Source organism: Podarcis vaucheri, assembly GCF_965113315.1.
Source record: "Podarcis vaucheri genome assembly, chromosome: 5".
Lineage (NCBI taxonomy): Eukaryota > Metazoa > Chordata > Lepidosauria > Squamata > Lacertidae > Podarcis > Podarcis vaucheri.
Genome location: NC_138763.1, coordinates 73,114,152 through 73,130,457, shown reverse-complemented (window position 1 = coordinate 73,130,457; position 16,306 = coordinate 73,114,152). Strand labels below are relative to the sequence as shown.

The window sequence follows — 16,306 nt, the reverse complement described above, 5'->3', positions numbered from 1 at the left end:
CTGAGTGCAAATGAGAAGTGCATTTCCAGACCCAATGACCTCTTCAGACCCATGCAACTTAAAAAAGGAAAAGAAAAGATGTAGGCCCTCAGCAATTTGCAGAATAGAGCTCAGGTATCTAAAGCTAGGTGGAAAGATGGCAATGAGTGCATTCTAATTAAAGGACACTTCTGAAATTCAAATCAGCATGAAGTGTGAAGTCACACTTTTCTTTTAATGCAGGCTGTAGACCTGGAGCAGCAGAGCTGAAAGAAAACACATGCCAGCCTCTTAAGACCACTGGAAGCCTTCACCCCGTTGCCTCCCAGTGGCAAACGCCATGCTGCAAGTTATATACTTTCTTTGCACTGTGGTCTCCAGACATTTCCCAGATGTTGAAGCAAATAAAAGGAGAGAGTGGAACTATGTGCACCATCCATATATGTTGCTAACACCTGCAAGTCTTCCCTGAGCCTTTGGGTGGGATTAAAGTCCAAATAATCAAATAAACAAAGCCCAAAGAGATGTGATGTGCCCATCTCTAAGCTCAGCCTGGTATACCAGCTGCACTTTATCGTGGAGACTGCAGGCTTGGACAGGTGAGATATGCCTTAGTGACCTCATGTCTGGATTACTGCCATGTGCTCTGCCTAGGACTGCCTTTGAAGAGCACTGGGAAACCACAACTGGTCCCAGATTCTGCAACCAGGCTCTTAACAGGGGCCACATAAAGGCAGCATTTATATCCTTATTGAGACAGCTAAGCTGGTTTCCAGTTAAGTTTCCCAGGCCCAGTACTAAGTGCTGCTGAGGCCCAATAAAGGGCCTCTTTATGGGTTGGAACCAGGATATCTGAAGGACTACCTTCCACACATAAATAATCCTGCTTACTGAGATCTTCATGGGAGGCTGTGTATCACAACGTTAAAAAAAGAGAGACTTACGGTGCCATTGATGTAGAAAGCATTGTCAATATTCCCTGCTGTGATGCTGAAGGTTAAAAGAGCATTCCTGCCACTGTCAGCATCACTGGCAAGGATGCGGGTGACGAAGCTGGAGATGGGTGCATTTTCACTGAGAGTGAGATTCATCGGTAGGTTGAGGAGGACGGGGTCGTTGTCGTTTATGTCCAGAACACGCACTCCCACCAAGACCTAAACCAAAAAGAAAGGAGGCAGATGAGGAGAGGGGCAAACAGGCCTGAGACTATTAATACAAAGAAGAATTGTCCATATGGTTCTTCCATGGCAATCTAGGTGTTTCCCCCATATGGCTGAATAGAGGCAATACCTCCTTAGGTTTTTCATTAATCAGGTACAGTTCTGTTTCCTCACCCCTGCACAATTCACCTCTCCCTCATGGAGGATTCAGAACCTCATCTTTGCAGTGTGGCCCCTGGACCTCAAACACTTACGGTGGAGCTGAGAGGAGGCACCCCTCTGTCCTTGGCAGCAATGGTGAGGTTATAGAAAGCAATGTTTTCTCGGTCAAGCTCAGCATCCTTCCGCACGCGTAGCTCCCCTTCCACAGGAGAGATCACAAATTCTCCTGCAAGACAGATAGACACAAGGATGCTTAAGGGGCACAGGAGAAACAAGCAGGGCCGGTTTGCCAGCCTAGAGCACCATGGAAGACTGCACTCGAGAGCACTGCATGCTCTCACAACCTCCTTTTCCGGGGGGAAACGTGTTAATGGAGATGGTCAAGAAGGTGCATTGAGAACAGATCAAGGAAGTCCGCCTAATGCACTTCTGCAGATACTAGTCTGAGAGGGGACTGTGTATCTGCTCTTTACCAGGATGTCACCAGGCCAACAAGATCCAGGCAGAAAGAGAGGAACGTTGTTGGTGATCTCCCAGTGTCTATGTTGGTGCTGGGTTCTCCTACAGCACTCCCATGCTAGCAACACATCCTAATGCTCCTCAGGTCTTAGGTGATCAATCTGATGTCAAACGATTGATTGATTGATTGAGGTGAAATGATCAATCTGATGACCAGAGAGAAGACAACTGACATCCTTATCAAGATGCCGCACTGGGGAGATAAGTTTAAATTCACCTCCCACCTCACTGTCTACTTTATTTGTTTATTTATTTAGCCACACATCCTTCCAATGGTGGGGCGTTGCAGGGAAAAATTCCTTGGGGGGCTGTCTCCTGGGCCAGGGCTTAGCCACATCAGGTAAATTAAGTTTTGTCTTAAAGGTAAAGGTAAAGGGACCCCTGACTGTTGGGTCCAGTTGCGGACGAATCTGGGGTTGCGGCGCTCATCTCGCTTTACTGGCTGAGGGAGCTGGCGTACAGTCATGTGGCCAGCATGACTAAGCCACTTCTGGCGAACCAGAGCAGTGCATGGAAATGCCATTTACCTTCCCACCGGAGCGGTACCTATTTATCTACTTGCACTTTGTGCTTTAGAACTGCTAGGTTGGCAGGAGCTGGGACTGAGCAACGGGAGCTCACCCCGTTGCAGGGATTCGAACCGCCAACCTTCTGATCGGCAAGCCCTAGGCTCTGTGGTTTAACCCACAGCGTCACCCGCAAGTTTTGTCTTGAAGATTGTTTAATACACTGGTATGTATTACTATGAAAATGAAATACTGAACTCTATGCTACTTAAATCTGAGCAGTGGTAGAAAGTATACTCTCTCTCCTTGCACCCTGCACTCACGCCTGTATGCAACAAGCCACAATCTGTATAGGACCGTAGCCTCAGTCTCTCATTAGAATATAAGTACTGCCTTGATGAATCAGTCCAGTAGAATTTGCCAACCTTTTGGGGCTTATGGGGGACATTTGCCAGCAGGAGAAACTGTTGTGGACACCACACACCACAAAATCATGCCCACACTGCAACCACATTCACTCTCCAATGAACAAACTGCATTCATTCAATTAGGCTTGAAAAACGTGTTGTAACTGTTGTCAATCCTAATGGTGGTGTGGGCAGAGGTGATTTTCCTGGAGAGTCAGCTACAACCTCCAGGAACAGCACACAGACTCCAAGTAGGAGCCATTTATTGGCTAGAAGTGTGATTTCAGTGGGGGTAGGGATCTGGAGATGAGAGCCTAGGGATACCAGGAAAGACCTCTGTGGGGGCATGCCTGCCTGCAGGTGCCACGTTGGCAACCCATGATTTTGTCCATAATTTTGTTTTCACCAACAGCTAGCTTCTGGCAGTTATGAGCAAAGCAAGGAGGTCGTTCTCTATTTAATTCCAGCACCTGATATTCAGAAGTATACTACCTTCTGGCACAGAGGTTTCATTTAGCTAATTTGCTAACAGCTGTTGATAAGACAATGAATTTATCTAATCCTTTCGAAAGTCACACATTCATTCTTTTGTCTTTCCTGGCCTATGATCAAACCACTTTGCTGTCTACTCAGAGTCCCACCACTAAATGAGAGAGAGACAAATGTCTCTTTATCTGATGATTTCTTCACACCATTCATCAATTCCAAAATGCCGATCACGCTCCCAGCCACTTTCTTTTCCCCTCCTAAACTAAAAAGTCACAAAATGCTGCTTTTCTTCCACACAACACTCTGGAGCCAAATCCAATAGGCCTCTGTGCTCTGGCAGTGAGTGCATGTGGCTGACAGAGTCTGCTTGTTTCTGCATTTGACCAAACAAGAACTGAAAATGAAAGCAGTCTTGAGCATCGTTTGTTTAGATGAAGTCCAAGCCAGCTTTCTCACAATTATTTCCTTTGCCTTGGCCTTTTTATTCTTACTATTCAAAGAATACTCTGAATGGCTTTGCTGTCAAAATATGCACTTACCATAATAGAGAGGCTACAAATATTTCATCTGGTATTCTTAAAAAAATAATAATAATTAAGCCCTATTTGCACATAAATAGAAAGTCTGGGCTTATTTCTGCCAGAGACTTGTCTTTGGGCCAGACAAAATGAAATGTGAGAAATCCATCATCAGATATATTAAATTTTCCCCTTTGGGAAGGGAACAAAAAGCAGCCACACAGGGGGAGCGGATTGAATTGGGACTATAGCCCTGAGGAAGGGGGTGGGGCTTAACCCTTTCTCTGCACTATTTCCCCCAATCTAAATCTTTCCCAACTGCTTTTTGCCTTGCTTGGAGAAAACATATCACCTCCTGGCAAGTAGAAGGGGACAAAATGAAGGCAGTGAGAGACTTCACTTTCTTGGCTCCATGCTCACTGCAGATGGTGACAGCAGTCATGAAATTAAAAGACGCCTGCTTCTTGGGAGAAAAGCAATGACAAACCTAGACACCATCTTAAAAAGCAGAGACATCACCTTGCCAACAAAGGTCCGTATAGTTAAAGCTATGGTTTTCCCAGTAGTGATGTATGGAAGTGAGAGCTGGACCATAAAGAAGACTGATCGCCGAAGAATTGATGCTTTTGAATTATGGTGCTGGAGGAGACTCTTGAGAGTCCCATGGACTGCAAGAAGATCAAACTTATCCATTCTGAAGGAAATCAGCCCTGTGTGCTCACTGGAAGGACAGATCGTGAAGCTGAGGCTCCAATACTTTGGCCACCTCATGAGAAGAGAAGACTCCCTGGAAAAGACCCTGATGTTGGGAAAGATGGAGGACAGAAGGAGAAGGGGACGACAGAGGACGAGATGGTTGGACAGTGTTCTCGAAGCTACCAACATGAATTTGACGAAACTCCGGGAGGCAGCGGAAGACAGGAGTGCCTGGCGTGCTCTGGTCCATGGGGTCACGAAGAGTCGGACACGACTAAACGACTAAACAACAACAAATCCTGTTTTCCCTATGGAGGAAAACATGGGTCGAGGAAGCATCCAGAGCAGAAAAATGGCATGGATGGGAAGGGTTAATGCCCCTCTCCTCCCCGCCCCCTCCAGCAGCCCTGCAGTTCTGGTCCAATAAAAATCAGGAGATCTGCTCACAGCCTAGTCTTCCATTTAGAAGACCCACAATCAATATGACGTCCCTTAATGTATTTCTATTTCCTCTTGGTTTGAATATATCCGTGTGGAGCTTACTGTCTATTTGTTTGGTTTTAAGTTGCCTTGGATCGCCCTGGCCAAGATAAAGTGGCTGACAAATTGAATAAATGAAAATGAAACAAATAATCTTAGCTGAGTGTTCACACTTGTAAGCACAATTTGCATTTGGCTATCGTACACCTAGTTAGGGAACTTCCCTCCCAATCAAGATGTTTTATAGATGGTACTGTACTTAACAACTACCAAAATAGCTAAAATGTATAAGACAAAAACAAATCTGTGCTGGAGATGTGGTAAAACAGAGGGGACACTTACACATGTTTGGTGGACCTGTGAAAAAATCAAAAGCTTCTGGAACACAGTATATGACGAGCTTAAAAAAAATGTTTAAGTATAACTTTATGAAAAACACAGAAGCTTTTCTACTAAGGATAATGGACACAGGTATAGCAAGAGAAGATCAGAAAATATTCCTCTATGCCACAGGAGCGGCAAGGATCTTAATTGCTAAAAACTGGAAAAAAGAAACTGTGCCAACAAAAAAGGAATGGCAAGACCAACTGTTAGAGTATATTGAACTGGCTAGATTAACAGAGGCAATTAGAGATCACACTAGACAAGAGTTTCAAAAAGCATGGGGGAAATGCAGAGAATACTTTAAAAAACAGTGCCCTAAAATACATACCTGGACTTGTTTCGATTAATGTCTGCAGGAGACTTTGTGGATATTTAAGTTATAATCAGAAAAATCTTAATAATTCTTCATAAAGGAAACTGTTTATAAGAAGTAAATAAGGAGGCCAGATACAGGATAAAGGAAGTCTTTTATTTGGTTGTTTGTATTGTTGTATGCTATGCTCACTGCATGTTTTGTTCACGTTTAATGAGGGTGGATTTGTGTACAGTGCTGCCTCGCAAGACAAAAACAATCCGTTCTGTGATTCTCTTCGTCTAGCGGTTTTTTCGTCTTGCGAAGCAAGCCCATTGAAGGATTAGCGGATTAGCGCTATTAGTGGCTTATCTGCTGATTGGATCAGCTGATAAGCGGCTTAGAAAAAGGGGGGGGTAGGAAAAAAACCCAGCAGGAACTTGCAATACATTGTCGTCTTGCGAAGCAAGCCCATAGGAAATTCGTTTTGCAAAGCACCTCCAAAACGGAAAACACTTTCGTCTAGCGAGTTTTCCGTCTTGCGAGGCATTCATCTTGTGGGGCACCACTGTATTGGGGGTGTGTGTTGTGTTATGTTGTAAATAAAAATCCAGTAAAATTAAGTTGCCTTGGGTCGCCCTGGCCAAGATAAAGCGGTTGACAAATTGAATAAATGGAAATGAAACAATAATCTTAGCTGAGCGTTCACACTTGTAAGCACAATTTGCATTTGGCTATCGTACTACCTAGTTAGGGAACTTCCCTCCTCTCCTCGGGCCTACTAATGTCCCAGTGTTGCAAAACCTTTCTGCTTTTAGCTTTCTTGCTAGGGGCCATGAATAAACCAGTTGAGAACTGAAGACGATTAATTAAAATCCAGCTGAATTGTATTATGTTCTAATGGGACTTTTTATTCTTTTTGTTATTGGCACACAAAATTAAACATGTTTTTTTTTTTCTTTCAGCAAGAGGCCCACAATGCACTAGGAAGCCTGAGGATGTTGGCTAAGACGGATTCTTTCAGAAGACAACCCTTCCTCAAATCCACTCACGGTGATAGTTATGTATTGAAGTTCTCACCCTGGCCACCAGGAGTATTGTGTATGTAGTTTTCACTCAGGTCCACGTCAGTTATTTTAGGCGGGAAAACCTGGGTTGTTGTTGCTACAATGTTGACAGCCGGCTGCCTATAAAAGCAGGCCGGCTGAGCTGTTTGCTGTTCAGTTCTGTGACAGCTTACAAATAAAGAGCTGCTTTGGAAGAATCACTGTGTTGTCTGCTATGTCTACCCACAACTTAACAGTGATGCTTGAAAATCACGGTTCCTTCCCCTAACTTGGAAATAGGTAGATTCTATCCAAGAGTCAATGCTACAGAGACCCTAAAAGTGAATGAAATACATTTCCTGCCCTCTATCAGCATACAGTCGTACCTTGGAAGTCGAACAGAATCCGTTCTGGAAGTCCATTTGACTTCCAAAACATTCAGGAACCAAAGCGTGGAAGCTCCTGCAGCCAATTGGAAACCCTGTCAGATGTTTGACTTCCAAAAGAACGTTTGGAAACCGCAACACTCACTTCCGGGTTTCGATCATTTGGGAGCCGATTTGTTCAGGAACCAAGGTGTTTGAGATCCAAGGTACGACTGTACAAGAATTTGCTGATATGTTGGTTATGTTGACATACAGTGTATTTAATTAGACCTGATTAATAATGAAGTTTTATACGTGTACATTACTCACAAGTGGGCCATACATAAAACAGTGGGGCTTGCTACCAGGTACCAGGTACCTCGGGTTACAGACGTTTCGAGCTGCGCAATTTTGGGTTGCGCACCGCACCGAACCCAGAAGTACCGGAACGGTTACTTCTGGGTTTCGGCGCTTGTGCATGCACAGAAGCCCCAAGTCGTGACTCGCGCGTGCACAGAAGTGCAGGTCGCAGGTTGTGAATGTTGCGGGTTGCGAATGTGCCTCCCACATGGATCACGTTCGCAACCCGAGCATCCACTGTATAGGGCTATAATCCTAAACATTCCTATCTGAGGGTGCCCCCCCCCGGAATGAAGACAGTGGAGCTTGTTTCCAAGTAAATATGCTGCATGAATAAGAGATCTACATCCAGCTTTTAAGCTTAAGAGGTTTCAAGCAGACTTCTGTGACTCTGTAGAGCAGACTGCAAAGCGGTATTCAGTCCCTTCCTAGGCAAGCTTCATAGTCCTTCTAGCACACTTGGTTGCTTTTTTTGGGGGGGGGGTTGTTTGTGGCATGAACTTGCAAAACCTCAAGGATCTTCTAGCCGGGCAAGTACAACAGGTTTGCAATGTTTCCTCTCATGGCGGATGCTGCCTGTAACAGGATTTCCTGATGTAGACACTCGGCTTCTCAGAAAGAGGCCTCTTGAAGGGATAGTTTTGAAATGTCCCATTAACTATCCTAAGGCGATTCTTTCCACACGCCTTTCCTCCCTTTCTCTTCCACGGAGAAGTTTGTGTACTCTGAAATAATCTGCCTCATATTCAGATTGTGTGTATGACACTGCAGAGATTCCAAAGCGTCTCACACAAAGGCTGTCATTGCCCAACTTTATGCAAAATCTGCTTGGTTTGCAGTAAAAACACACCAACACACAGTATTTCTCAAGGAGCTACAGCGTAGATTGTGGCTGTTATACATGACTTCACAAACCAGTGGTGGAATCACATTGCACGGCAGAGTACACAGCAGCGTGTACACAGCCAAGACAGTGCCTGCCCCGAGGTCACACAGTGAGCTTCTTGGGGATTTATTTGAACTCTGGTGTCTCTGTTTTTAGTCTATGGGTTGCTGGTCTTTTGAAAATTGTAAGCGCACTGGCAAGCCAGATAAGCTGTTGTGAACACCACACACAGGCTGCAACAAACACACACACATTCCCCTCTATCCCCCCAGCAATTAGGCTTGGAAGAAAGTGCTTTCACTTTCCCTCCTAAACCTAATGGGAAGAGGGATGTGATATTGCTGGAGGGTGCAACTGAGGAAAGCAAGAATTAACCTTCCCTCCCCAGCTGGAATCTCCTCCTAGCAACAAGGAAGATTAAACTAAGGCTTTTATTGACTTTTTCCAATAGAGTCTGTGGGCAGCAAGGAAGGCCTCTGCAGATGCCAGGTTTGCAACCAGTCTCCCAGCCCAACACTCTGACCACTAAACCACAGTGCTACTGACCACTGTACCAAGGAACCAAATGTGAAAAAGCAGCACTGGAAACGTAAGCTACTCATAACAATGTTATCGTTGCAGTAATTACTATTACTCATCACCAGGGCTGGCCCAAGACATTTCACTGCCTGAGGCAAGGGACAAGATGAAACCTTTCCCCACCACTGTTCTGCATACAGAAACCCACGGAGCTGGAAGTGGGATCTTGCTTCAGTGCTGGCAATGGAGCAACATCCTCCATCTGACCTGAGGGCAGCAGGCTAGCTTAGGAAGTGAAGGGCAAGCTGCATGGCATATATAGCTTGAACCCCCAACACCTCTCCCCTGCTATTTCACCACTCCACCCAGCACCTACTTACGGCCTGCTCAGGCAAAGGCTGCAGTGGTGCATCCCATGAACAGGGCCACACGTGCACATTCAGTGAGTAGCTGCACCTGAGAGCTTGCTCTGTCAGGGACCTTTCTCAGCAGTTTTCGCTGCGATATACTGGGATAATGTGGCTGCTGACTAGGCAACATAGCCAGATCAGTGGCAAAGCAAGAATAATTGCTGCTGGCTCAAGAGAACAGGAAGAGTTGGGGGCCTCAGGGAAAGGGGGGGAGCCAGGGGAGGCCAGAAGGAATGGCTAAGGGTCATCCACTCCTACCCCCTGTAAACCTGAGGCAGCTGCCACCATCTGTCTAAGGGTAGGACCCGCTCATCATTTCCAGAGTGTTTCTGATGCGCAATGTGCTTTGTAATTCCTCCACATAAAACTCTCTGAGATAAGCCACAAGGACACCCACTCTACATATTTTTGTTTCACTGAAGCAGATGGACAGCGACTTGCCTGAGTCTACCCAGTGAATTAGTGGCAGGAATAGAATTAGACCAGAGTTATCCGGGGTTGAAACAGAGAACTCATTCAGTTGGTTCTTTTTAGCTTTTACTTGTGACTTAGACAAGAGGACACTGACCTTATTCCACACATATGGAAACTAAGTCTTAGTAAGAATTGCTATTTGCACAGGGAAGCAGTGGCCCGGGCAGAAACAGAATGCTGACTCCTGAGATGATTTCTGCACACATGCATGATTTAACTGCATTTTCTGGATGGGCTGAGAACTGCAAACTCAAGTGTTCCTGTTCTATTTCTTTCTCCACTTACCAAGGGGATCCCCTGCTATGATGCTGTACTCCACTTGTCCATTGGGTCCCGAGTCTCCATCGTGGGCAAGGAAAGTCCACACCCTTGGACCTGGCTGGCCTTCTGTGATGTCAAAGGGCCCTTCGTAGGAATGTGGGAACGTTGGTTGATTATCATTGATATCGTTCAAATTCACTAACACCTGAAGACAAAAAACACACAGAATAGTTTGCAAACGCAGCCAAAACAATGAGTAAACGCTATAAAGCCTGTTATCGAGTATCTGCAGCCATCTTGTACGCAACTGCCAGTATAGTAGTGCTAGTTTTATTTATTCATTTCACTTATCTCAATTTTCCCCACTGTATTTCTTTATTTGCAGTAACAGACACAAGCATTCTCAATAACCTTCATACAGAAATTAACGGCATCCAATGACATCCATCTCTGACTTAAAAGGATTTTGCACAGAGTGGCAAAAAAAAAAAAGAACATTTGAAACCCAACATTCCAGTCTAATTGCAAAGCTGTGTTTCTTGACAAGTTAAATTTGTGTGAGGATTTGCCAGGTCGAACCCTGATTGGGCCCAGGTCAGATGCAAGCACATCCTGGGAACTCTGTGAAATGGGCTGTTTGGTATTTATTACGCTGCTGCAGCTGTAATCAGTTTATTCTAGGAATCAACCATGGAGAACAAGGTAGGGCTTAATGTGTGCCTGGAATCAGCTGTGGAAACTGTTCTGGAGGGCAGGCTTCATTCTTAAGCACATGATTAAACTTAAGCGATGAAGAATGGGCAATAGAGCCGTTCAACATGGAGTAACCGCACCCATCTCCACACCCTGATTAGAAAGAACGGTGCTTGCAAGTCAGAGGCCGTGTTATCCTGATAAGACGTAATTTTCAGTTGCTTTTATGGCAGTTATAAACTAACCAGTGGATCATGGAAGAACCCACATAGTTGCACAGTCCTGTTATGAAAGCCATTACTAGGCGGTGCACTTAGATTCTAGCCCTCAAGTTTTTTGGAAAATACTTTAAAATATGACTGCAGTTGCAGGAACTCTTCAGTGTGGGCAAGCAATTTCCACTCAAACTCCGAAGCTGCCCTTGTGACTTATTAATCTAGTCTATGCAGAGTCCAAGATAAGCCCTGCCTGTCTACACCCACACTGTGAAGTGGCACAGGGTTGTAGAAGCCTGCAATTGTGGAGTTGAACAGCAACTGGCACAACAGTGTCTCCTCCAATGTGATGCCTGCTCTGTTACATTTGCAGCATGGAAGCTCCTTTAATCCACTCCTTGTGACAGCAGTTGCTGCAAGGTGGAGGGGTTGCATGCAGTGGTTCACCACGTGTAGGTTTTAGCACACTGCTGCGAAGCTTTCTTTTTGGACGTTTGCTGTGCTACAGTGCACGCACCATGTGGTTTCTCATGCGGGTCACTGCACATTGTGAGCCAGTGTGGTGTAGTGGTTAAGAGCGGTAGACTCGTAATCTGGTGAACTGGGTTCGCTTCCCCGCTCCTCCACATGCAGCTGCTGGGTGACCATGGGCTAGTCACACTTCTCTGAAGTCTCTCAGCCCCACTCACCTCACAGAGTGTTTGTTGTGGGGAAGGAGGGGAAAGGAGAATGTTAGCCACTTTGAGACTCCTTAGGGTAGTGATAAAGTGGGATATCAAATCCAAACTACTACACGGACAGGCGCCGCACAGAACAATCTATAATGATATCTTTGTGTTGGCCATAATACAGAAACTGATCCCGTATGTACATTGCAGCAAAAAAAAAAACGGAGCTAGGTAGCACTTCTCATTAATATAAGAGTGAGCAGATTCAAAGCAGAGAAGAAAAAAAGGAAGGACCTCTCACATGGCCTTCCTTGAACAAGGAAGCAAAACAGCCTTCAGGAAACTGCAGGTGGAAAGTGCAAGCAAAGAGTGAGCTACACAAGTCTAGAGTCGAAAGGTAACTCAAAGGTCACCTTGTTCTGCCACAGCAGCAGTATTCCTCTATTTGTTTCCCTTTCCTTTCCTTTTTTGCATGAGAAGCAAGGATGTTCAGTGTATAATGGTTTTTGTTACCTATTGTCACAACATAATATTAATATATATTTTAAAACCCTCTAATGATGGAGAGGCTCCACCATCAGCTTTCAAGGACATCTGCTTCCATTGCTGAAGTTCTTCTTAATGTTGAGTTGAACATCCCTTTCCTGTAATTTGAACCTGTTGATTGGGGTCCCACCCCCTTGGAGCAACAGAAAACCTATTGGTTCCATCATCCATGTGACAACCCTTCAAATATTTGAGGATGGCCAATCCTGTCACCTTTTAATCATCTGTTCTCCAAGCTAAACATATGTCTCTTTACACTTTTCTCATAGGGTCTCCAGATCCCTCACCATCTGTGTTGCCCTCCTATGGGCCACCGTCAACATCTTTCTTAAAGTGCCCAGCAGTGCTTTTCCCTCTTTGCCAAATACTGGAGACAAGTGAGAGAGAAGTATGTTCTTCCCAAGGAAACTATCCATGGAATTTCCTCCTGTTGAGAACCATGGATATAGTTGCTCCTTTTAAACGGTTTCTATAACGCAACAGCAATTGAATTGCAGAACATGCAAGAATGCAAAAAAGGAGAGAGCAAGAAGTTTGCTTTGCACGCTTCACAGAATGGGAGATCATTAATCTCATTAGCTGTTGCATGTTATGGAGGTTTAGCTTCTGAAAGTGCAAGCAGCATCTGGAAGTGCTTTTGGATGGCTGCTCATTATTCGTTATCCCAGAAGCGATACGTACTGTTGTGGTGGATGTGAGACGGCGTGAAGGGATTGGACACTGGTCTGTGGCAGTGACGATCAGTGTGTAACGCCCGTGGCTGATTTCATAATCCAACTCCTTCATTGTACTGATTTGTCCCTAAAATGAGAGGCCAAAACAAAAGGGAAACGTTAGCTTTCGGCAATGAGGGCGTATGCTCATGGAATGTTGGGTAACAGGGCTCAATACCTTTGTGCAAAGTGAAACAGCAATGTGAAAGTGTACTAACCGTAGTGCTGTTTATGTGAAAAGTGCCCATGATGTTCCCCTCTGTGATGGCATATGTAACTGTGCCGTTTGGCCCTTCGTCAAGGTCCACCGCATTGATGGTGATAAGGATTGCGTTAAGTGTGCCGGGGCCCTCATCCAGTGTGACTTCATACTGCTGCTGCCGAAATACTGGAGCATTGTCATTCTCATCCAGGACAGTGACATAGACCGTGGTAGTAGCCTGTGAGCAAACACTGACACATTCAGAATCATGCAAGGATAATAATAAAAATAAAATAAAGTGTCTAGATGCGAGCCATGCACTTAAGCCTACACACACATTTCCACATGCTTCCAGAGGTTAACAAATACATCCTCCTTTAAGGTTATGCCATTGTCAACTGTCAGGGTGGCTGTCTGGAGGAGGTCAGCAATAACTCACAGGGTGTTAGTGAAGTTAACGCTTTATTCAAAGAAACAAAACAGCTCAGGCAGAGTGAGCAAAACAACTCTTCCAAGCAGTTGTTTCCAGCAGCTGCCTTTCCAACAGCTCTCCAAGTCTCCTCCTCCCCTGGTTCCTTCACAAGCAATCTGAGGCTCCTTCATCTTGTCTATCTTTGCTCCAACCTCTTCATACCTCTTCAGGTTCTGGCAGACCAGGGCGAAGTGGAGCTGGTCACCGCAGGAGGGGAAGACCTCCTCACCAGCCTGACTCACTGCTGCCTCTTGATGCCCCCTCATCTCCAGCCTCCTCTTCTGCCTCTGATTCTGGACTTCTTTTTGCTACAGACTCTTCCTGCTTACTAAATCCTGCTACCTCTTCAGCTTCTCACACTTCCTCCCAGTCTGCTCCCTCTGCTCCCTCTAACCACTCGTTGATGTCCCACCCACCCCCTGGTTCTGAGCCTTCTTCCCTTGGGGGTTCCCCAGCTGGTGTCTCCCACCATTCCTCTGCATCCAGCCAGTCCATGACATCAACTGATATTATCCAGGAGGCACAGCCACAGAAGGGATTAAATAAGACATTTGATCAAGTGTACTAAGCAAGCAAGCAACACCAGCAATAGGCAACATTATTTTGGCAGTGCCTCTGAGAGACACTGAGGGGGCTTCCAGACAACCTGTTTAACAAGCATTATTGATGTTATCCAGGAGGCATGGCAAAAGGTATCACGGTATACAAATGAATGCATTGTGGTATATTAAAATAGGACAGAACAATGGACCAGAATTTAATGAAACAACCTACTGTAATGTGTGAATAAATCCTGCAGTACAAAAAGGTCTGTTAACCCTTCCCAGTTGTCACAGGAGCCATGCAAAATGCTCTCAGCAAACTACAGAATGTTCAACTAATTCCACAACAGACTTCTAAAATAAAAAACTATTAACTCTCTTTTCCCCCCCCCCCTTTGTAAATTTTGGGTCCACTCTGAAGGACTTGGACGAAATATATCCATTTGGGTTTGCCATTCTTAAACAGAGGATGGCAAACTTTGTCAATCTGGTCTGCATCTTGTGTTTCAAAAACTGCACCCCCCCCATTTTGAAATCAAATATGAATCCCATGGGATTTGAGAGGAAGAAAGGAAAATGCTTAAGAAAGGAAGAACAGGCTGCTGGGTCAGGTCAGCATCCTATCTATTCTCACTGTGGTCAAACCAGATGCCTGTGGGAAGCCCATAAGAAGTACCTGCAGCACTCTCCCCTCCTGAGGTTTCCAGCAACTGGTATTCATATGCATTCTCTCTGGGATGAGGTAGAAGCAAGCCAATGTTAGCCTCATCTTCCATGAGTTGTCTCATCCTCTCTTGAAGCCATCCAAGTTGGTGGCCACCCCACCTCTCTATTCCTGAATTAAAACTGTATGCACCTCAAGGTCAAAAGCCAAATCTAATAAACCAAGAAGATTTAGGAAAACTCTGGCACAGAGCCCTGCTGTGCACTTACTCCACAGCCAGCAAGTAAGGATATACCTTCTGGACATACCGCCCACCTTGAAATACATGTGGTCAGGGAGTTTGGCTTTCCCTGTTATGGGGCAAGCTGCTTTGCGAAGAATGCTATTTCTTATTTATGGAGAGAAGTACAGCCAAAAAGTTCTCCATGAAAAAAGAGGACTTGGGGACAAACCACATGTCATGAAGGAAATCGAAGAATGGCCGTGCAATTCTAACAATAAGACCTATGGAATTCACTAGGGATTAGTCCCAGGTAAGCAGAGTTAGGATTGCAACCTAACACTCCCAATGTTTACTTTTTTTTTTTTAACAAGTGTAAGGAACTCTGAATTTGATCAGAGCAGCTGTGCATGGGAAGGGAATGTTTAACTACTCCCCAATCCAAATGCGCCCTCCCCCCAGCTGCTGTGGTAAAATAATAATAATACATGGACCAAGTATTTATCATTGTCCCTTATGGGGCTAATAGCAGCTTGGAGAGAAGATTTAGATCAGAGGAAGTGTTAAGCACCTTCAGCGCTGCTGCTCTTAACAAATTCAAACTGAATACCCTGACAAGACGTCATTAATGGAACATGAGCTCCCTTTCAGGCTAGATTTCAGAAACTGTTTCAGCAAGATGGTCTGCTCATGCAAATCAACTCCCTTTTCCTCCTTTCTTATCAGAAGCAAGGGCTGATTCAATACATCAAAGGTTTGCTGCATTCTTCAAATTGTACCTGTCTGTTGAGTAGATTGAAAAAGTGGCCTCAAAGCCTACTGTAAGCAGCACTGCCTTTCAGATAAGACCAACCAGCCCAATCAGTTTAATTGTCCACACACTGTTTCTGCAACATCTCCTAGACAAAGCTCCAGGAAATCATGTAACAACATGGTACTCAGCAGAGCAATTATGCAACATCTTGTGGTTGAAGCGCTCTCTGATCACGCAAAAGACATCTTTGCTAAGTGCCTCTTGCAACTTTCCCTGCTTGGTTTCCACGTGTGAGCATGACATCTCCTTTCCCTTTGTACTCTTTTTGATCTTTCTTCTCTTGTCTTCAAAGCCGCACCATCTCAACTTACTATTTTATCTGGTTACTTTAATATTGCTATGTCAGAATCAAAGAGCATCTTTTAAAAGCACAGTTGAGAGAAAGAGAGAGAGAGAGAGAGAGAGAAAGCCAAGCACGGCATAAACCATTGGAGCTTAAGCTGATTAACATATCCACTTGACTCACAAGTCAAATAAAATAAATACCACGTGTCTCCTAAGATCACTTCCTCACCACCACACAAGCACACACACTTGTGCACAACTTGTGTAGTAATAAGCAAATCTACTTTCAGCTCCAAAAGTACCAGATGCCGAGAGAAAAAGCACTGGGATGATTGACAAGCACCTGGCAATTTTTTCAA

General features: G+C 44.9%; 1 protein-coding gene across 1 annotated transcript in view; it reads right to left on the bottom strand.

Moving 5' to 3' along the window:
* CDH23 (cadherin related 23) overlaps positions 1 to 16,306 on the bottom strand; it is a 402,434-nt gene that overhangs the window by 36,007 nt on the left and 350,121 nt on the right. The window contains exons 37-41 of the mRNA XM_082222023.1: positions 12,967 to 13,188; positions 12,717 to 12,836; positions 9,938 to 10,118; positions 1,394 to 1,527; positions 924 to 1,133 (exon numbers count right to left, since the gene is read on the bottom strand). Coding sequence (XP_082078149.1) covers positions 924 to 1,133; positions 1,394 to 1,527; positions 9,938 to 10,118; positions 12,717 to 12,836; positions 12,967 to 13,188 — 867 coding nt within the window. The remainder of the gene's footprint in view (positions 1 to 923; positions 1,134 to 1,393; positions 1,528 to 9,937; positions 10,119 to 12,716; positions 12,837 to 12,966; positions 13,189 to 16,306) is intronic.